At 37.1% G+C, this 22,308-nt stretch overlaps 1 protein-coding gene and 1 long non-coding RNA gene across 2 annotated transcripts in view; one reads left to right on the forward strand and one right to left on the reverse strand.

Annotated features, from left to right (window-relative positions):
• Positions 1-306: 306 nt before the first annotated feature.
• The window catches only part of DYNC1I1 (dynein cytoplasmic 1 intermediate chain 1), a 344,009-nt gene continuing 322,007 nt past the window's right edge, over positions 307-22,308 (reverse strand). The window contains exons 15-16 of the mRNA XM_068549982.1: positions 21,895-22,020; positions 307-1,101 (exon numbers count right to left, since the gene is read on the reverse strand). Of these exons, the coding sequence (XP_068406083.1) occupies positions 991-1,101; positions 21,895-22,020 (237 nt within the window). The 3' untranslated portion in view covers positions 307-990. The remainder of the gene's footprint in view (positions 1,102-21,894; positions 22,021-22,308) is intronic.
• Positions 7,447-11,959, forward strand: LOC137768283 (uncharacterized). Its single transcript, XR_011074744.1, has 3 exons — positions 7,447-7,645; positions 8,116-8,245; positions 11,860-11,959. It is a non-coding gene; the product is annotated as an uncharacterized lncRNA (long non-coding RNA).

Consider the following 22,308-nt stretch of genomic DNA (forward strand, 5'->3'; position numbering starts at 1 on the left):
AAAAATAAAACCAGAGTCTTGGTTTAAGTCCAGCCAGGTTGGCTGCCTATAAATTCATTGTCAATCTTTAACATGGCCCTAATGTATCTCCCCTACCCCCTGCCATAGCAGAATTTTAATCAGGCAGTTCCCAAGCAAAGGATTTATCCACACTGGAGCAGACCTGGTTTGGAACATTTTATTGGCAATACTGGTGTCATATTTAGGAACCACAGACTTTTGTCAGACTGGGTTAGCTTGAATGACAAGTATCAATGATCAACTATATTTGAAATATTGTTAAAGTACCTAGAAATAATAGGCATTAAAATTCATTCCATTCACTGCAACAAACCTCTAAAGATTTCATGTCCTCAGTGGAACCGGCATACTGTAATTGTTATTTGGAACTTAATGTAACCTCAACAGCAACAGAGAGAGAGACAATGCAGTCCTCTCATTATGCACATGCTCTAGGATCGTTTATTTTAATGCTTTCAAATAAATATGTTCCATGCAGCACACCACAATAAATAAGGAGCAGCAATGTTCTTCTAGTAAATCCATTCATAATGTGAGTCACCGTGTAAAACGCCACATCTCAAGTCTTTGGCCCTGTATCATAGCATGACACCACATCTGCACCTAATCATATCTGGCTTCATATGGATTTAATAGGACTATGCCAGAAGTGCGTGTAAGCACAAATTTAACCAGAGGTTTCCAGCTATTAAATACAGCTACTAAGTAGTTAAAAGGCAACAACTCAACCCAAAAAAGCTCCCACCTCCCCACCCCCATTTTTGAGACAGAAATATAAAGACAGAAACGCTCTGGTGAATTTCAGGTCAGTGGACAGTATCCATTTGGAATACTTGGAGCAAAGCTGGCACAACATGGCACCCAAACGGTCACGGCAATACTGATACTTAATGGACACTGAATACAAGCGGACTTGATGACTGCAGATGCTGAGCTCTAGAAGGTCAAGGTGGGGACGGCTCATTTCCACTAGGCGGATAACTCAACGGTGCCTTCCTCCTCGCTGTCAGCTCTGTTCGCACGAATCTCCACGAGGGTCCTGGCAAATCGGGTCCACTCATCATTGTGGGGAACTGCAAGCTGCAAAACAAATTAACGGAAAATGATGAACAAGATATCTTTCATGCTGAAAGCCTTGAAGCCTGCATGACTGTTCCTCTTGAAACAGATGATTCCCTTGGAATGCAAAGGAAATCAGATAGTCTTCCTTGAATCAGATCTCTGAAGTGTTGCTCTTAAGCTGATAATTTAAGAGAATAATGTTACTCTCAAAAGCAAAATCGCACGTGGGATTTATAAAACATTAAAAACTTATGTAAACTATACAGTTCATACAGTATCCAAGTTAAAGCACTTGCAGTAAGAAGACCAGAATTACAGCAAACACAACAAATAAAAACTGCATTACTAGGAATTTGAAATAACGGTGGTATTGTCTTCCTAAGTCAATGCTATTGATCCCTTTTTAAAAAGTGTTGCTAACGTGCCTATATATATGACAAGAGTATAACTTACATATTCAAAGAAATCTTACTACTGTAATATGACATTTTGGCTTTTCCAGCAAAATTGTATATGATGATGCCAATGAATAATAGTAACTAAGATTTACCAAGAGTTCTGCTCTAAGTACTTTACATGTATTCTACTTATTCCTCACAGCAATCCTATGTAGGATAATATCAGCATTTCCATGTTACAAAAGGAGAAACTGAGGCACAGAAAGATTAACTCATCTTGCCAAGGTTGCATAGCCAGCCAATATCAGTGCCAATGTCATCTGGTTCCAGTAATTACATGCTTAGCCAGTATGCTATACTGAATCACCAAAAAGAGGGATTATAAAATTTCCCCTTTGGGAAATATCTTCTCCTGTCCACAATTCAGTAAGAAGAAAATTAACCCCACCTGACACAAATTGCATGTATGAATTTTTTTTAGGTGATTTAAAGGATAATGATTTCTCTACATGGCATCTAAAAATAAATTGTTTAAAGGTATCATGCAAGTGTTTGGAATAAAAAAGAGAATTATTTGAAGATGAGAAGCAGGATCAAGTACAAGTCTGAATGGTTTTCATATAATAAAATTTGTTTCGACTGTAGAGCCATTTTCTTGGAAGATTACCCTGTAAGATGATGTAATCCATCTACAGATACTAGTGCTACACATGCTATCCATATATTCCATAAACATTAATAACACACAATCATCCCAGTCAATATACATTTTCCAAAATAAAAAAGCAGCAAATAAATCTAAACTTTGAGATCACTTTTACAGCTGAGAAGTTTCTTACTGTATCAAGCCAGACATTTAGGACTTTTTAAAATTTAATTTTATTTATTTTTGGCTTCATTGGGTCTTTGCTGCTGTGTGCGGGCTTTCTCTAGTTGTGGTGAGCGGGGGCTACTCTTTATGTGGTGCGCGGGCTTCTCGTTGCAGTGGCTTCTCCCATTGCGGAGCATGGGCCCCAGGCACGTGGGCCTCAGCAGTGGCACGGGCTCAGTAGTTACGGCTCGCAGGCTCTAGAGCGCAGGCTCAGTAGTTGAGGCGCACGGGCTTAGTTGCTCCACTGCATGTGGGATCCTTCTGGGCCAGGGCTCGAACCCGTGTTCCCTGCATTGACAGGTGGATTCCCAACCACTGTGCCACCAGGTAAGCCCCTAGAACTTTACATTTTTATTACAGTTGATGATATTCTCAGATACGATCTATCCAAGACAACTTATTGGAGGGTGGCATCATCATCCTCCAAAGTACCGTCCTTTAATTAGTGTTCTGTCCTGAGGTTAAATGTTTCAAGGATTTAATTCTGGAAATGATATACAGATGGGAGAGGTAAGTTTTTTTTTTCTTTTAACAACTTTTTTTGGTACTTCTTTGTTATTTCTTATTTGGACAAACGGAGTACTAACAGGAACTCTCATTTAGTCATACGAGTGAGTTCTGAATGGTTAAATACTTCCCTAGTTATTGAAATGAATCCAAATTCCTTTTTAGACAGTGACACAAGTTCACAACAGTCTTGAATGGCACTGTTACCCCTCTGCTCAGTTCATTTTCTCTACTTTGAGTTCTTTTCCTATGTTCCACTATTCTTCATTTTTCTCTTCAACTTTACAAAATACTGCACTGGGGAAATGAAGTCCTCAAAATAAATTATACAAAGAGCTAACAAAAAGTATGAGCAGGAAAAGGTTGGCAACATATTTATATGAAAGAATAGGTCCACTCTTTCTTGTCTTTTCTCCAGCTCCTGACCAAGCCCTCGCAGAAAGAACCACAAAAACAAAACAAAAAGCCCAAGAAGATACAAAAGCGAATCATGATAACATATTTATAACTTTTTCTCATATAAGGTGAGAATCAAGTTAAATCTAAAATGCCTCATAACTTCATGTAACATTAAATATTGGAAAAAAGCAGGTCTCACTAGTAAAAGTGATATACTCTAGGGGTTTGGCTTCTAAACGTAACACTATACTTATTGGTTAAAATGGCACAAATTTAAGTTACTATATGATACCATATGTAATGTTTTATTGATAGCAATGTATAGAAACTATATACTAAAACAAGAAAACAGGTCCATGTGTTTACATAGTTTCATGTAGTGGTAATGGCAAGACTTAAGAAACAACTCTAATAAAGATTATGAAACATTAAGGGTTGAATATGTGTCCAGATACAGTCTGGGACAGAATTGAGTATCACTGATGACATATATAAAGTTGCACATCTAACTTTTCAAAGACAAATTTTTTGGAAGTCTCATTCCTTTATTTGTTAAAGAAATCAAAGTAGTAATTTTAATATTTTCCATGAATAAAACATTAAATTTAAAGGGTTTTTAAGTAAAATCTTTGAGGTTTTTTTTTAAAAAAAATTGAAGTATAGTTGAGTTAAAAATTGTTAGTTTCAGGTGTGCAGCAAAGTGATTCAATTATATATATTTCAGATTATTTTACATTTTATATTACTACAAAGTATTGAATATAGTTCCCTGTGCTATTCAGTAAATCTTTGTTGCTTATCTAGTTTACATATAGTAGTTTCTGTCTGTTAATCCCATACTCCTAATGTATCTCTTCCCACCCCCATCTTCCCTTTTGGTAACTGTACGTTTGTTTTCTATGCCAGTCTGTTTCTGTTTTGTATCTACATCTGTTTGTATCATTTTTTAGATTCCACATATAAGTGATATTATATGATATTTATCTTTCTTTGGCTTACTCCACTTAGTATAATAATGTCTAGGTCTGTCCATATTGCTGCAAATGGCATTATTTCATTATTTTTTATGGCTGAGTAATATTCCACTGTGTATCTATACCACATTTTCTTTATCCACTCATTTGTCAGTGGGCATTTAGGTTGCTTCCATGTCTTGGCTATTGTAAATAGTGCTGCAGTGAACATTGGGGTACGTGTATCTTTTCCAATTAGAGTTTTCATCTTTTCCAGATATATACCCAGGATTATATGGATTGGTTTTTTTGATACTGAGTTGTATGAGCCGTTTGTATGTTTTTGATTAACCCCGTCAGTTGCAGCATTTGTAAATATTTTCTCCCATTCCATAGGCTGTGTTTTCATTTTGTTTATGGTTTCCTTTGCTGTTATAGAAGTTTAGGTCTGATTAGGTCCCATTTGTTTATTTTTGCTTTTATTTCTTTTGCCTTGGGGGACTGATCTAAGAAAATATTGCTGTGATTTATGTCAGAGAATGTTTTGCCTATGCTCTCTTCTAGGAGTTTTATGGTGTCATGTCTTATATTTAGTTCTTTAAACCATTTTGAGTTTATTTTTGTATATGGTATGAGGGATATTGTAATTTCATTGATTTACATGTTGTCCAGCTTTCTCAGCCCCACTTGTTGAAGAGACTGTCTTTTCTCCATTGTATATTCTTGGCTCCTTTGTTATAGATTAATTGATCGTAGGTGTGTGAGTTTATTTCTAGGCTCTCTATTCTGTTCCATTAATCTATGCCTGTTTTTTGGCCAATACCATGCTGTTTTGATTACTATTGCTATGTAGTACAGTCTGAAGTCGGGAAGGGTTACGTCTCCTGCTTTGTTCTTTTTCCTCAGGATTGCTTTGGCAATTCTGGGTCTTTTGTGGTTCCATGTAAATTTTAGGATTTGTTCTAGTTCTGTGAAAAATGTCATGGGTATTTTGATAGGGCTTTCATTAAAGCTGTAGATTGCTTTGGATAGTATGGCCATTTTATCTATTAATTCTAATCCAAGAGCATGGATATCTTTCCATTTCTTTGAATCATCTTCAGTTTCCTTTATCAGTGTTTTATAGGTTTCAGCATATACGTGTTTCACCTCTTTGGTTAAGTTTATCCCTAGGTATTTTAATATATATATTTATATTATATAAATATATATTTATATATATATAATATATATATATACATATATATACTTTTTTTTTGGCCACACCCACAGTTTGCAGGACCTTAGTTCCCTGACCAGGGACTGAACCCAGGCCCTCAGCAGTGAAAGCACAGAGTCCTAACCACTGGACCACCAGGGAATTCCTGGTAGGTATTTTATATTTTTGATGCTATTTTAAATGGGATTTTTACTTTCTCCTTCTGATATTTCATTGTTAGTGTAAAGAAATACAACAGATTTCTGTATATTAATCTAAGAATGAATTTTATCAAATTTAAAAGTTTCTGATAAAAATACACCCTATTGTGGAACTACTGCAATACATTTGACCTTTTCCATGGTGATGGAAATAATAGGACTGTATTTGTCCTTAAAAATACAGATTCACCGTCACAAAATGTTTCACAGTATTCTAACATATCTTGTCTTTTTGATCTGTGAAAGTTTCATTTAGGTTGGGAAAATATTAGAAGTTTGTTGTTTTTTTTTTAACTGCTCTGCCAAGCATTTTCCTCTCTAGAATACCATAAACTTCACAGAAAAGTTAGTTTGCTTTGGTTCACACACACAAAATTCTTGATTAGAACAGGATGAGAACACAATTGCTTCTAGAAACTTAAATTTATCTACCTCATCCTATCACACTTTTTCATCTAGCTGACTATAAAAACAATCCAAGATCGTAATGTTAGAAGGTGAGGTACACACTGCCCCATTTTTAGAGTTAAATATCACCATCAGGAAGCACTTTAAGTATAATCTTAGCTTGAATGTGTGAATGTGTATTCACAGGCTGTTTCCACACCCAAAGTAATACTTTTGGCATCTGAATTACTTGTAGGTAAGACCAAACAGGTGTCCTAACAAACAAGACCACCACTCTTTTCATTTTACATCTTTGGCTGTAAACAGCATCTGTTTCGACAGAACTGTGTCCTTCTTACCCTTGGCAGTTCCTGACCCTTCTCACCTGGTTCTCTCTGATTAGAAATGTCTAGAAAAGAAGTTCATGAGCATAAGTGCATCTGAAACTTTCTCTAGGAGACTTTTAATCCAATCTTACCTTAATCAGTAAGTAGGATAAAAAAACTCTGCTCATGTTTCTTTGACTAAGAAAAAGACTGCTGTCATGCCCTTCTAACTAGCATATATATATATCTATTCAATACTGATTTAGTCATTATGGACTGAGTACCAACTATATGGCAGGCACTATGGTAGGACTAAAGATACAGTGATGAATCGTTTTGGCATATGATGACTATAAATATTATTGTGTTTTCTTAGGTCAAAATGTGTGGAACTGGCATAGTTTTTTTTTTTTTTTAAACTTTACTGATATTCAGAAAGTGAGTAACCTAAAATTTACCTTTGTACAGTGATAACTGCAACATTTCCTGGTATGTGTTGTGTGTCAAGCGAGTAGCAGGGAAGCAAATGGCATGTTAATGACATGGCTTCAGCATCTCTTCAGGTTTCTATCAAGGCATTAAGGCTAAATCTAGAGCATCACTATGGATTTTTTCCCCCTGAAAATAAGTTTAGAATAATTTTCAAACAATTTACATTTCTGATAGGAAGAATAATCACAAGTTTCTAATGGTGATGAATAATTTCAATTAATTAAAAAACATATTTGAGAAGCACTCTGAAGGAAATAGCCCATAGTTATATCAAGGGACTACCATAAAAAAGGGCCCGAAAAATTTGACCAGTATTGTCCTGAATCAAAGTGGATCTGGAAACATTTTCTGCCTTCAGATTCATCCACCAACGTCCACATCCTAGGTCAGAGATGACTCAGATTCTTCTACTGCTTCATCCAGGGTTCACCACTCGCCAGTTTACCACCCACCTTCGCAATTGGATGACTGTTTTCTAACTTTTTGCTAAATGTATAAAGCATTTTTGTGCCAAAAGCACTCAGGGAGCTGATTCCTGAGATAACAAAATCTTAGCTCTAAGAGTATGTGCCTTTTCTGTCCATGCCATCTAAATCTACTGAGTACAGTAACCGGGACTGGAGAGGGGACGTATTAGAACCTAAACAACAACAACGACACCGGGACGTTTGCCCCCTACACTGCGAATCTTAGTCCAGAGCACAGCTCCAGGCCTTAACTGAGAGAGATAAAGGTGCCGGAGGGAGAACGGAGCGTGAAGCGTGCTTCTCAGGGAGGAGACTGGCTTGCCGGCGCACGGATTCTTCTGAAGTAAGTGCCTCTTATAGATGTGATATGACCATATATTTACAGCCGGGGGAACTAAGGCCAAAGGTAGTTTCTGAAGCAGTAATTTGGCCCTGAGGAGGAGGTAAAATGAACCTTAGATTTGGACAGGAAACTTAAGTCCTGCTTTCATCTTGGTTACTGGCCATGGTCAGGCACTTAACCTCTCACTGCCTCAATTGTAAAATGGGGATGATGGTTGTCTGACCCATTTATCAAAAGAGATGTGGAGAGGATGAGAAAGGTAATCTAAGTGAAGAAAGTACTATGAGTTCAACACAGAATAGTCATGCATTCTTGTTCTTTGAACACTCAGATTGAACGTGTTCCTAAAAATCACATATGTGAGTGGCATACATATCAATTCTGCATCATTTCTGTGGTTTTGCTTTCTTTAAGAATTAATTCTAATTTTGCTATGTGAGGACATTAAGGAGCAGACCTCTCTTTGACAGGCACGAAACAGGAGGACAGGGAGCTGAATGATTTGCTCAGGACCATGTAACTTACCACATGTCAGTGTGGGCAACCAGGAGCCTCACCCCTTTAGGAAACACCAGCGCACCACGGCACAATGGCAGGCAGGTAATGTGTTTTGAGTCACCTGCTAAAAGATTCTAAACATTTTTAATCTTCTAAGATTCCTGGAAGATGTAAAGGTCAGAAATAAAAAGCAAAAGTGCAAAAGTTGTGGAAAAATTCATGAAAATTGATCATTTTCATCCCCCTAGTTCTGAGGCTGTGTCATGGGTCTGCCCCCCTCCCTCCGCCTGAATGGAATGGAGGATGCCCCTAGATCCTGCCCTACCCCATCCCCAAATAACTAATTAGGCTCACCACTGGGTGTCCTGCCTGGGCTTCTTGTGTACCTAAAGGGAGGCACAGATTGCATGATAGCTAGATTTTGAGAATGGAGCCAGGGCTGACTTTTTTCCACCTCAGACAGCACCCAGATATGGTCTCTTTCACAGCTCTGCCAATAATTTCCTGGGTGTCCTTAGGAAATGTATGTTTTAACATCTCAGATCTTCACTTCATTTGTGAGAAAAAGGAATTTTGCCACTAACTCCTAGGACCATTGTGAATATTAAACAAGATCTCCCCCCAAATATAAAAAGCTTAAGCTCAGTGGTTTTTGGCACATTATAAACCCCAGATAAATGATGTTGTTTGCCCTATATTTTTCCTTCTTAATGTTAATTCCCTCTCCAATTTTTTTCCTTTTTTTGCTTCCTTCCCTCTTTTCTTTCTTCCATTTTCTTCTTTTCACCTACATAGAGCACTGCATTTTTTAGAAGTACACCTTAGGTTTGATCATATTTGCTTTCTTAAAAACCCATACAAATCACTTCCTAGATAACTATTATTAAATGTATGACTAAAAGTTTCATGAACTGGGTGTGGGGAAAGGGTTCTTTCAGATCACAAGAAAAATCCTGTCAGAGGACGTTTTGTTAATTTAAAAATCAAATTTCAAGTATAATTACTCCTTGTAAATATACACATACACATGCATCGTCTTCACTTTTCAAATATGACCAATACAGCTTTATCAAGCTATTTCTTTAAAAAAAAATATTTTTTTTTAATACATTTATTTATTTACGGCTGCGTTGGGTCTTCATTGCTGCGTATGGGCTTTCTCTAGTTGTAGCCAGCGGGGGCTACACTTCGTCGTGGTGCACAGGCTTCTCGTTGTGTTGGCTTCTCTTGTTGTGAAGCATGGACTGTAGGTGCACGGGCTTCAGTAATTGTGGCATGCGGGCTCAGTAGTTGTGGCTTGCAGGCTCTAGGCTCTAGGGTGCAGGCTCAGTAGTTGTGGTGCACAGGCTTAGCTGCTCCGCGGCATGTGGGATCTTCCCAGACCAGGGCTCAGACCCGTGTCCCCTGCATTGGCAGGTGGATTCTTAACCACTGCACCACCAGGGAAGCCCAAGCTATTTCCTTTTTATGGCACTTTCTATGGTGGGAGTCTACATTTTTAGCTCAAGTTGTAAGGCCTTGTAACCACTGAACGTGCTGTTATAAAAATCAAATGACTTTTTATAACCAGGGTTAAGCACACAAATATCATTCATGTGTCCCTTTTTATAAGCACATGGCTAACCATTCTAAACAGTCCTCAGTCAAGCCTCCCTCATTTGTTAGTAATTTTAAAGGGTTTATAGTACCTAGCAGCTGATTTTAAATAGCTGCATTATCTGCAGTAACTCCTACCAGCCCAATGCTGTATTTTTTATGTTAAAAGTATCTGTCTCAGGCATTGCCTAGTATAAAAGCAGGTTACTTTTTAAAAATATCTTGGATAATTAAGACAGAAAAGCATTCTGTAATTTCAGTGTGCCATGCTTAACGTATCTGAAAAAACCAAACAAATTAAAATGAGTAGGACTCCAGGTTTCAGGATGAATGTTCCAGGATGTGCGGTTCAGCAGCATCTTTGTAATCTTTCAATTAAATGGAGTCATTAAAAAAAAAAAAGTCTGAGACAATTATGTTAACCATGGATTCCAAAGAGATACGCAATTCAGCTCCTGTATTAACCTAAAAACGAAAGTTTTCTTTAAAACGATATCTTACGAATTACCTTTTCACTTTAATGCACACCGATTTTGTTGTTCTTGTTGCTAATGCATTTAAAGAAACCGTGGACGTGAACATATGGGTTTCCACAGAACAACTGCTAAACCCTTCTAAGCTCTAAAAGCTTTTTAAAAAGTACAACTGTTAATGGCACCCCAATTCAGGAGATTGCGAACTTACTGGTGTACAAACACACATTTGTGTTCAGAGGAAGCCTATATTTTTTAGGACACTTCCTTTTGCCACATACACAGAGGGAAGCAAAGCGGGAGGTAATAAGCAATGAAACAGCCGCCAGAACAGAACGAGACCAAGCTCCACTGTATTTAACTCTTAGGAGAGTCTAGCATCACTGGTAACAATGGATGAAACCACGAACCAAAATTCCAAGCCAGAATGCAGTGGACAGGGCGCATTAAGTATACTACAGTGCTCCAACACGAAAAGATATACTGTGTGGTAACTTAGTGTTTAGAGCAGTTTTAGAGAAGTCCAGAAAGTAGAAGTTACATTAGTCTCCATTCTGTAGCATCTGCTGTTACCAGTCAGTAGGTCAAAATTTCTGTGATATTTAGCATCATGCTAACCTATGGTAGTCTGATGATATGATTATTTTTTGGTTAAGAAAGAATTTCTTTTATCTGAAAATCCCATCTAAGGGAACCCTCTATCCACCCATGAAGCTTGAGATCTTTCTGCTAAAGTTCTCTTCCTAATATCTTTAAATGAGTGGTTGACTTTTATAGCATGTTTGTTAGAACAATACTTTTAAAAAATCCATTACCACCCAATTAAGGAAAAAAATAAAGTGAGGACATACAAGTCAAAAGTAAACTAACAAATATGAGTCTATATCAATTTCAATAAGCCAGCAAACACTGAAGGAAATAATTTTAAACATTATTCTTAAAAAGTGAACATTAGAACTATTCCTCATGTTAAAATTTAGCATCATGGGAAGCATGACAAAATTCTGAAGTTTTTACCCGAGGGGGGAAAAAAACCACACAGCTGAAAAAGAGTTAATTCACTATGGCTTAAAGATGACCTTGTTCACATCTGTATTAAAATCTTGTCACTCTCTTTTCTTTAGAAATGTCTTAAGCATTATTTTTCTATTATTTAGAACAATCTATTTCTGTCCAAAAGATGGAAAAAATTGCTAAAAACATTGGCTGATGGGCAACAATGGAACATAAACGTTTTAAACTTCACTACCATTCTTTGTCCATAACGCAAAAGATCAAGAAACTGACAGGGAAATGAAAAAGCATATGCTACACAAACTGATCTCTCATACCAGCTGACTAAACATATATCCTTTCTCTTTCTGATATTAACTATAGGTTTTCTAGTAAATTTCTAGCAACCACTGCATCAAAGCAGTTTTGACAAAAAGAAAGCTTATTGCTAAACATCTTAAAAACAGTTACCAAGGTAATAAAAGAAATGTCATTCCCTCCTACTGAATGTTTGGGCATAAAAGAGGTATTTTTATAATGTAGTTCATGATTTACCATATTTATAGTGTCCAAAAAAAGCACAATGAAAAAGAAGCATTTTTCCAGTGGTTTGACAACTATTTGAATAAACTGTTCCTCTTTTGTTACCTCTAGTGACCAACTGCTCACTTTTAAAAGCAAAGGAGAACACTCCCTGACACCATGCACAAAAATAAACTCAAAATGGATTAAAGACCTAAGTGTAAGGGCAGACACTATCAAACTCTTAGAGGAAAACATAGGCAGAACACTCTATGACATACATCACAGCAAGATTCTTTTTGACCCAGCTCCCAGAGAAATGGAAATAAGAACACAAATAAACAAATGGGACCTAATGAAACTTAAAAGCTTTTGCACAGCAAAGGAAACCTTAAACAAGACGAAAAGACAACCCTCAGAATGGGAGAAAATATTTGCAAATGAAGCAACTGACAAAGGATTAATCTCCAAGATTTACAAGCAGCTCATGCAGCTCAATAACAAAAAAACGAACAACCCAATCCAAAAATGGGCAGAAGACCTAAATAGACATTTCTCCAAAGAAGATATACAGATGGCCTACAGACACATGAAAGAACGCTCAACATCATTAATCATTAGAGAAATGCAAATCAAAACTACAATGAGATATCATCTCACACCGGTCAGAATGGCCATCATCAAAAAAATCTAGAAACAATAAATGCTGGAGAGGGTGTGGAGGAAAGGGAACACTCTTGCACTGTTGGGGGGAATGTAAATTGATACAGCCACTATGGAGAACAGTATGGAGGTTCCTTAAAAAACTACAAATAGAACTACCATACGACCCAGCAATCCCACTACTGGGCATATACGCTGAGAAAACCATAGGTCAAAAAGAGTCATGTACCAAAATGTTCATTGCAGCTCTATTTACAATAGCCAGGACATGGAAGCAACCTAAATGTCCATCGACAGATGAATGGATAAAGAAGATGTGGCACATATATACAATGGAATATTACTCAGCCATAAAAAGAAATGAAATGGAGGTATTTGTAATGAGGTGGATGGAGTTAGAGTCTGTCATACAGAGTGAAGTAAGTCAGAAAGAGAAAAACAAATACAGTATGCTAACACATATATACGGAATCTAAGGGAAAAAAAAAAAAAAAGGCCATGAAGAACCTAGTGGCAAGACGGGAATAAAGACACAGACCTACTAGAGAATGGACTTGAGGATATGGGGAGGGGGTGGGGTGAGATGTGACAGGGTAAGAGAGTGTCATGGACATATATACACTACCAAATGTAAAATAGATAACTAGTGGGAAGCAGCCGCATAGCACAAGGGAGATCAGCTCGGTGCTTTGTGACCACCTAGAGGGGTGGGATGGGGAGGGTGGGAGGGAGGGAGATGCAAGAGGGAAGAGAAATGGGAACATATTGTATATGTATAACTGATTCACTTTGTTATAAAGCAGAAGCTAACACACCATTGTAAGGCAATTATACTTCAATAAAGATGTTTTTAAAAAAAAAAAAAGCAAAGGAGGGGAGAGTGACTGGGATAGAGACCGGAGAGGAAGGACAAGCACCCTTTTCTAAATATATTTTCTATGTATCTTTTACCACGCAAATATAGTTAAACGATTATTTTTCCTGTCCATTCATCTATAGCCACAGTGGAGGCTGCCCTCTGAACACTTCACACCATGAAGCTTTTCCTTAACCTTCAACTTTCACATGTGAAACATTCATTCACCGAATTATTTACTGAGTGCCTGTTATGTGCCAGGCACTGTGCTAGGCCAGGTTATCCTGTTCCAATAGACGACTGGCAGGTACCTATGTTTCTGTGGATGTGGCACTCTAAAGATCAGAAAAACTCTACTGAGGAATGTGATTAGCCAAAGGAGGGCTGCCAAACTGATTTTTTCCCCTAAGTCAAAGGGTGCCTAGTTTTTAGGATACTAGAAGATGTTCACTTTTTAACCTAAGGGTCCTTAATGCCACGACAAATAAAAATAGAAGATCCAGTCAAAATGTTGAGAAAGTATTGGCTGGCCATGAGGACAAAGATCTTAGGGAATGGACCACTGATCAGTTTTATCTGCCAGCCTAAAAAGTAAGAGTGCAAACTTTCTTCTACAATGTTAAGCTTTGATATTCCCTAAATGATTGATAAATAATTCATGTTTTAAAATGGAAAAGATGTTCTGATAGCTGACATTCTCAAAAATTCATGCAAACCTTCCTTGAAAGTAGAATATAATAATTCATTCACTTCCTCCCTTTGCAAGTCCAGCCTATATGGCATATAAATATTTATACATCAACATGTATAGGCAGATATTTGATTTCATATTCTATTTTAGATATACCAATAGTAACACACATACTCGCAGAAGAAACAAACAACTCTTCATTTCTACAGAGGCCAGTGTTAATCTAGACTCACATATGGCTGAAGCAGCTTCATGCTCGGCTGGTCTAAGCTGTGATTTGAGGCTACTGTTCCAAGCAGTAATTTTTCAAGATAAAATTTAGCAGTTTTGAAATTCTAAAACTAAACACAATTTTGTTAGACATTAAAAAGAAAATTAACACTATAATTAATGACTGCTTCAAAATCCAAACTGCTATTGAAGATGACAGTTTGAAACCACAAAAGAATCATAAAGATGATTAATTATACAAACTGATACTTGTTTCAGAAGGTTTATATTCAAAGACCATTTATCACCAAAATGGGAATATATTACTTTCATTGAATATTGCAGATTACTCTGCACACGTTAATTTGGTTTTTTTAAAATTAGATATTATTAGTGTTTTCATTTAATCAACTACTCCATAATACACAAAAGTCATTAAGTATTATCAATTCAGAAAAAAAGTGGCTTGAAAATATATTTAAATCCATTTTTATACACGAATGCTACCTGAATAAGCACACTATTTATATAATAATTAGTTTAATCATGGTCTTTTACATATGTAATTATCAAAATAAAAGCCACTGTGACTACATTCACTATAAGATAAATAATTATAACATTAATTGGAATAGCACTTTTCCTTTTCTTTTTACAACACTTTTCCTAGAAGAAATCAAGTTAATACTAAAATTATAATCGTCTATTTTAATCAGATTATTTTATTTCAAATACATATAATTTATTATGACAAGGAAATGAATATATTATTTCAAACTAGCTTATTTTATATAATTATATTTATTAGCACCCCAAATCTGCCCATACAAATATATGCCTTTGTGCTTTTGACTTAACTGCACAGGTTTGTGGCTATGATAATAAAAATTCAGGTTAAAAACTGAAAAGTCCAGTTGAAAAATCCCAAATGTTTTGCTTCTATGTCATCAAATATCTAGATATTACTGGCAGAACTAAGTATCTGGATTTTCAGTTTTTATCTGGATTTTGGCATCACAGAATAGTTTATGCCAAAGTCTTTTCCATGGAGGGAAAAACCAAAAGAAGTGTTTAGTATCAGCAAAAGATAAAAATATCGTTTATCCACTGAAGAATAAGCTAGTACTTAAAAGACCTTCAAGAGTCTAGCAACTTACGGCCACACTCACTTAATGAGAAACACAAGTGTTTTGGGTGATTATGACTGGACTCTGGTAAGCTGAGCCTAGCTCTGCCCTTCTCTTCTGGAGGCTGCCAGAGCTTAGCTATGCTATCAGGCTCGTCATCAGCAGGGGATAATGGCTTTCGTAGAGCACAATAATTAAATCGACTGATTTCGAGTGCAGTTCTTTTTCATTAAGGAACTCTTATTTGAATCAACCCCCAAATTTCAGTTTAACTTCTTATTTTGTGTTCTGCATTCCCCTCTTCCCCACGGAGGGGGATTATTTACATTCAGGGCACAAACTCCTGTGGAAAACTGATGTAGGCACTGTCCTACTGGAAAATATGAAATCGTTCCACAAAACGAACAATTATTGCCTCAAGTGTAATCCGCTTAAAAACCATACATGTATTGTTATTTATTTTGTGTTGCTCAAACCCTTTTTGACTCCCAGTACTTCCAGTTTATCAGGTGCTCCTGTGTAGAACTGCTATTTAAGCTGCAAGGAAAATGGCTCATGGAATCTCTTTCCTTTTATTCTTATTCTAGCTGGCTATGAGAATGGTTTGAGGCACATTTTAATAGTCCTCGTACATTATACCTTGACCATCATTCCAAAGTATATTGCATAAGTCATTTTTCCTATTGGGAATCCAAGTAAACTTTTCATTCTAATTTTTAATTTCAGCCGTAAAATATATTCAAATAAACATTTAGCAACTAAGATCCGATGCAGCCAAAAATAAATAAATAAATAAATCTTTTAAAAGAATGAACATTTAAATTCATGCTTACGGTTTTAGCAGTTGCATTTGATCTCTCATATTCTCCTGCCTTTTTCCTTTCTAAAAATTTTTCAAGGCCTTTTTAACACATTGACAAATGTCAAATTTATTGTATTTATTAAAATTTGTAATAAAATGACTGCCATTCTTTTGGCCCCAAAGAGTCATATCAAACAAGCTATAGGAAATGTTGCCAAAGCTCAGGGTTAAACTTTAAAGATTAATACACATTTCCTTAGGTAATTAGTGAATGGGATACCAAGCAAATAAAGCTGGGACGAAAAGATTTATTCATCTCCCAAATTAGTTTTTAAGTTGCCATTTTATTTTTCAGATTCTACTTTAAGCTGAAACGATTTTGGAATTTCATCATTTGACTACTGTAGAAACATAATCAGGGATTTGAAACTTGTGAGTATTTATCACAACTGAAAACAATCTTCTCTAGAAGAGGTTAATGGAAAAAGAAATAATAGGAGGTGGAAGATAAACTGCTTCTTTCACAACTGGTGCTGCAAACAGCATTCTAACTAATTCAGATAAGCAGCAAACATAGTTGTTAGGCGATATTTATGACAGCTGCATCTGTGTGACAGCAATGACGCATTAACAATGGCAACGGGCTTTCTATAAAACACATCTGCAAGAAAGACAGACAGGTAGCTAGGCTGACTATCAGTCCTCAGGACACGTGAATAATTCTATCCTCACTGGCCCATGTGCTGTTAAAATCAGCTCCGTATGTATATATATATATATAGAAAAGCTTGCTATTCGGTAAAGAGCCACAGCGGTGAGTAATTTTTATTTTTAATTCTTAAGAATATGTGTGTTCACACATCATTTTAAAAAATCCAACAATGATTAACAGGTCTCTGTGAGTGTATTCTGAAGAAGAATACACTCAACATTTTCAGGTTATATTTGTAGTTAATTTATGACTTGTTATCTTACCCATCTTTCAATTAATTTAATGGGATCATACAGCTCCAAAACAAACAGATTGCATCCCACAGTTTGGGGAGCAAAATCCTGGAAACTTATTCAAGAGCTAGGCTTGTTTTTAAATTTAGATCTTAGAAAATTTAAATGGTGCATGCAACCACTGTCTACTTAAGTAACTGTTAAGATGCATGAATAGAATAAAAATGATAGCCAAATAATAAAAGGGGTCTTCTCTTTCACTGAATTCACATAACTTCCATTTATGCTAATGGGAGTTAAGCACCTGCTCTGCAAAGAAAATAGACCCCTATCTGTGAAAATAAACGTGTACAGTATATTTTCCAGATACAATGCTCAAATCAAACAACCAAAAACGTATGCTATATAAACAAAGCATCATGTGGCCTACCTGAAAACACTTCTGTTTTATATTTTACCTCCTTAGTCGTAGACCTTGAGATATTACTCATGCCTTTGCTATTTAAATGTACCAGAAAGAAAAAAAAAAGGATGGACAAACTCAATCTGGTGATTTCAGTGAGCTCATACACAATCCTCTGTTTACCCCTTCAGAAGTTCATAATAAATTGCATCAGTAAATCTGGATTTGAGCCACTGCTCTCTGCCATCATCTTAAAAGTCATGGAGGACAACTGTACGTAAGAGAGGAGGGCATGGCACTGTGCTGGGACCCCCTGCAGCAGCTGCAGCCTCAGCTGGGACAGGAGATGAGGCAGACGATTGTTAACGACTGTGACACCAGAGTCCCTTGCTGCAGCGCCCTTCTGGCTGAGCGTGAGGTCTCCCAGGAAGGCGCGTCTACCTGGACTTGAATGGAGCTCTCTCCATTGGCAGTCACAGAAGTCACAGAACCTTATCAGGAGGTTCTTGACCACGAGGTGGACAGAGAAAGGCTGCCCCTCTCGACTCCACCTAAAGTAGGCATCATAGAGATCTTTCCCAAAACTCTAAAGTGTAATATACTTTCAGTTAAAATTATGATGTGATCAAAAGAGGGTTGTGGGGAGGTACATTAGAATATCCACCAAATATCCAAATATCATGATATTTAGAATATAATGTCATTGCTATTCTCGTCCAACATTTTTAAATAGTCTTAAGGAATAGGTAATAATAATATCATATGGCATGTACTACATTTAACCCTATCTCTATAAAGATTTCTCCTTCTTCCTAATGGTCTAGGTCAAGGCCAAAATTTTTAATTTCTGATCTGCATTGTGAGTGGTATTGAAAGCAGTACTCTTGTGGACAGGAGGGGATACAGAATTTGAGGGGCCCAGTGCAAAATGGAAACACGGAGCACCTTGTTGAAAAATGTCTTAACAACTGGAAGACAATGACAACAGAGCATTAAACCAAGCTCAGGGCTCCTGTGCACGGGGCCCTGCGAGACGGCACAGGTGGCACAACCACGAAGCCAGCCTCGCTCTGAAACAGGATCTTATGAAAGATAGCCTGCTGCCCCCTCCTCCCTTCTCCTCAGCCAAACAGAGGTCTCGGTCAAGTAAACCATGGGAGCATGAACGTGAGATGTCCTCCGGTAGACAGACACCAGTTCTGTGTACTGAGGTCCCAAGGAAAATGGAGCCACAAAGTGTCCTCTAAAAACTACCATTTACTTCCTTATACAGATTGTATTGTACGGCTTATCTAAAAGTGTTCCATCTTCTTCCTAGAGGGTTCCGCAAAGCGAGGTTTTCTATCCAAAGGCCAGCGTGACCCTGGTGATGGGCTCTGTTTTAATGGGGAGTGGAGGACCAATTTTGAATACAGATAATGGTAGCACTGTCTCCTGGCAATCTGATCCTCAGTGACATATTTTTTCTCTTTCTCTGTATTTTTTCCTTTTAAAATCACTTCCTGCTTAAACCCCTTCGCTCTCGTCAGCCGTGCACCAGTGTTGGATTTGACCTCAAATTCTAGATGGGCCAGGTTGCCGTGAAGGCGCTCTGCCTGGCTTTCTGCAGTGCAGGTGATTAGGAAGGCTGGGGAAGCACTGTTTACGGGGTGCCCTTCTCCTCTAAGGACAGCTGTGCTCTGTCAGGTCTAAGTTGGTGAACGAGACAATAGTAATTACGGTTATGGCAGCTTTTGCCTATGAGCTACCATCTCTCCAAAGTGGGCTTCAGCTAAACTCAGCTGGAGGAGTTGTCTTTCCTTTTGGGACGTGGAACCTCTACAGAGTTGGTCTTCAGAGACTTAGAACAGGCTATAGAGGCAAGCAAAGAGAAACAGAAAAGCACCCCTTTATTTCTCCCCCAAAAATACATGTAAGTATTTTTGTAAGGTATTTACAAATTTAAGAGAAAAACTATACTTACAACAAAATTATCTTGTAAAGTCTGAGTCTTTCTGAGCTATAGGTTACTTTTTAGGATCAAACAATACAGAAAGAACTGTTCAAATGTATAGCTTATCCTGATTTTTGGTCGTTCAGAAAAGGGCTAGAAGATTATAATATTACCTACTCTTAATAAAAGAGTATATCCCCCCCTTTTTTTTCCTGGTAGTGAATTTGTAGGGATAAACAACCCTACAAATTGTTTGGCCTATTATATGTCACAGAGATTTTTTCTATAGCCTGTCTAGACTCCAGACAATAGGTGAGACTGGCCTAGAGTTGCAGACATTTCCATAGTCTGTAATGTCCCTTAGAAAAGTAAGGGTAATAATACAAAAATGAAAACCAGCCTGATCTGCTGGTACGATAGGAGAAATATGAGTATGACAACACTTTACAACTTAGAAATGATGACAACAACCTAGGAAGAAGTTTCAGCAGCCATATATCAGCCAAAGCAACTTTTACAAAATCATACATACTCCCCAAATATGAGTCATATTCAAGTAATGTTGTCCAATGGCTATAAAATCACTTTATTGCAGAAAATTCTGCATATATGTTATGTTGTATTTTCTTACTGCCTAGAGGTGGTGTGTGTGAATGTATATTACATATATATGAATATATGACCACAAATTATTTGTGGTCAACATACAGATTTTTCAAAATGCCTTACTTTAAATAAACCAGATTGTTAGACTATTCTGCTTTTCAGCCCTCTTGGATAAAACAATTAACGTTGCATATAATCTTAAGAGAATTAAGGGATGTTATGTATAAGCAAGGGAAGTGGAGAAAAGAGTTTTTAAATTTCATCTATTTTCTACCATTTCGTCTCTGAGCATGTCTCCACACCTATTTTCTCTCCTACCATTGTACTTATTCTAAACAAAGGAAAGGAGGAGAGAAACCTTTTGTTTCTTTATATTCTCCTTCTCTGCTACCTTTTAAATTTTTTTAATAAATGAACCAATGTAGAATACGTGTTTTTGTTGCTTGGTTTTATGATGATGAAGACCATGAAAAAGATGCACTGATTTTAAATATTCATTGAAGAAAATATTGCTTTAAAAATATTGGCAATATTTTTAATTCAGAGGGTATTCTCTTTCTCAAAGACTCCAAACTACGTCAATAGTCACTGGACCATTTGCATCTTCACCACTGGGGATGAATATTAACAGAGTCTTTGTCACTGTAAGAATGACTCAGCTTATGACATCAGGAGTAGTTGAGGGGCAGTGGGGGGGGGGGGGAGTGGCGTCTAATGAAATAGACAGCATGCAGTGAAAACAAGAGATTCTTCTAGCTGTTCTCCTTAGAGTTGTACATCCCCAAACAGAAAACTCCCATCTCTGAAGTCATTTAGTTCCTGTCTCTGGCCGAATTAAAACACATACATACACACACACACACACCAACCAGCTTGTTTCAACACAACCAACTCTACCATACATCATCATCAAAAGATCCATCGTAGAGCAAACCATCTAGGATTGCCACAATTACAGAAAGCTCATTGATGAAACCATAAAGAACCCTTCTCAGTGTGATCAGCTATGCCCATCCACCAGGCACTCAAAGATCACTCCCTAGGTCTAGGACATTATATATACAAATGCAGTATATTTTCCCCCAGAATGCAAATGTTAGATTCACATTACACGAAAACAATTCACACAACACTCTTATTTTGTTTTGCTTGGAAGTTCAATATTTTCTTTGTCTTTAAGAAAAAAAACTCTTTAACCTCATCAGAAATGAAGGTTTTCGTCAATACTTTCTCATAGAGTAAAAACAAACAGATATGCTTCTGTAAAATTGACTGATAATGTAACATTAAGTATAGTATGAATATTCAAGGAGATTTATATGAAAAAAAAGATGTAGTTTTTTTTGATATGTGCCATGATATTCAGAATGACTTTACATGTCATATAACAGGATAAACCAGAGAAGTATACACTGCATATAATAACTTTGAATATCATGAAAACGATACGAAGTTCTGATTCGCCTCAGCTCTTTTAATTGGCTACTTTTAATTAAAGAGTAATAGTATATACCTTTTAATTGAACACACCAACTAAAGCTTGACTTTTCAAAGTAAACAACAAATTCCAAATTCAATGTTTGCATGATGAATTTGGCAAACTTTTCATTTTCATGAAACTGGGGGGAAGTGCCACGCTTCATCACAGGATAGCTGGGAATTCTACAGCACTCTGAAAGAAGCCCGATCATTATCTAACGCAGGGTCCTGTGCGTGGAGACGGAAGACCAAATTAGGCCCTGAGGAAGTCTCACTAAACTCCCACTGAAGTCAATGGAAATTTGCAAACGCACTCGAGAGGGCTCTCAGGGCCCACAAGGTGCTGTCAGTAATTTCACTAGGTCTTCAAGCCAGATATACAAGCACAAACAAAACAAAAAAAACTGAACAACAAAAACAAAATCAAAACACCCAAACCAAATAACATGTACCTCTCCGACGTCATAGATCCAAATACGGCCTTCTGAGTCCCCAACGGCAACTTCTTTGCCACCTTGAGCCCAACGAACACGGTTTAGGGCGGATGCCCCCTCAATGGCCACACTTGCTGTTGGAACCTGCCAAAGGGGTTACAACAAAGAATCTCTGAATATGAATTTAAATATACGAATTCACAACGATACGTTTAACTGGATGAGTCACCACTGCCTGCGTGTGCATTAAGTACTATATATCCCTTGTGCAGGGGTGAAAAGGATTCATTGTTCTTAAATCATATGCTCCACTGAATTAAAGAGTAGAGAGAAGAGACACTTCAACAAAAAAGGAAAAGAGGGAAAGTCTTTTTCCACAGTCAGTGGGCAGTGAGTGACAAATATTTCTTCGGATTATGCAGGGTGCACAAA

Source organism: Eschrichtius robustus, chromosome 8, assembly GCF_028021215.1.
Source record: "Eschrichtius robustus isolate mEscRob2 chromosome 8, mEscRob2.pri, whole genome shotgun sequence".
NCBI lineage: Eukaryota > Metazoa > Chordata > Mammalia > Artiodactyla > Eschrichtiidae > Eschrichtius > Eschrichtius robustus.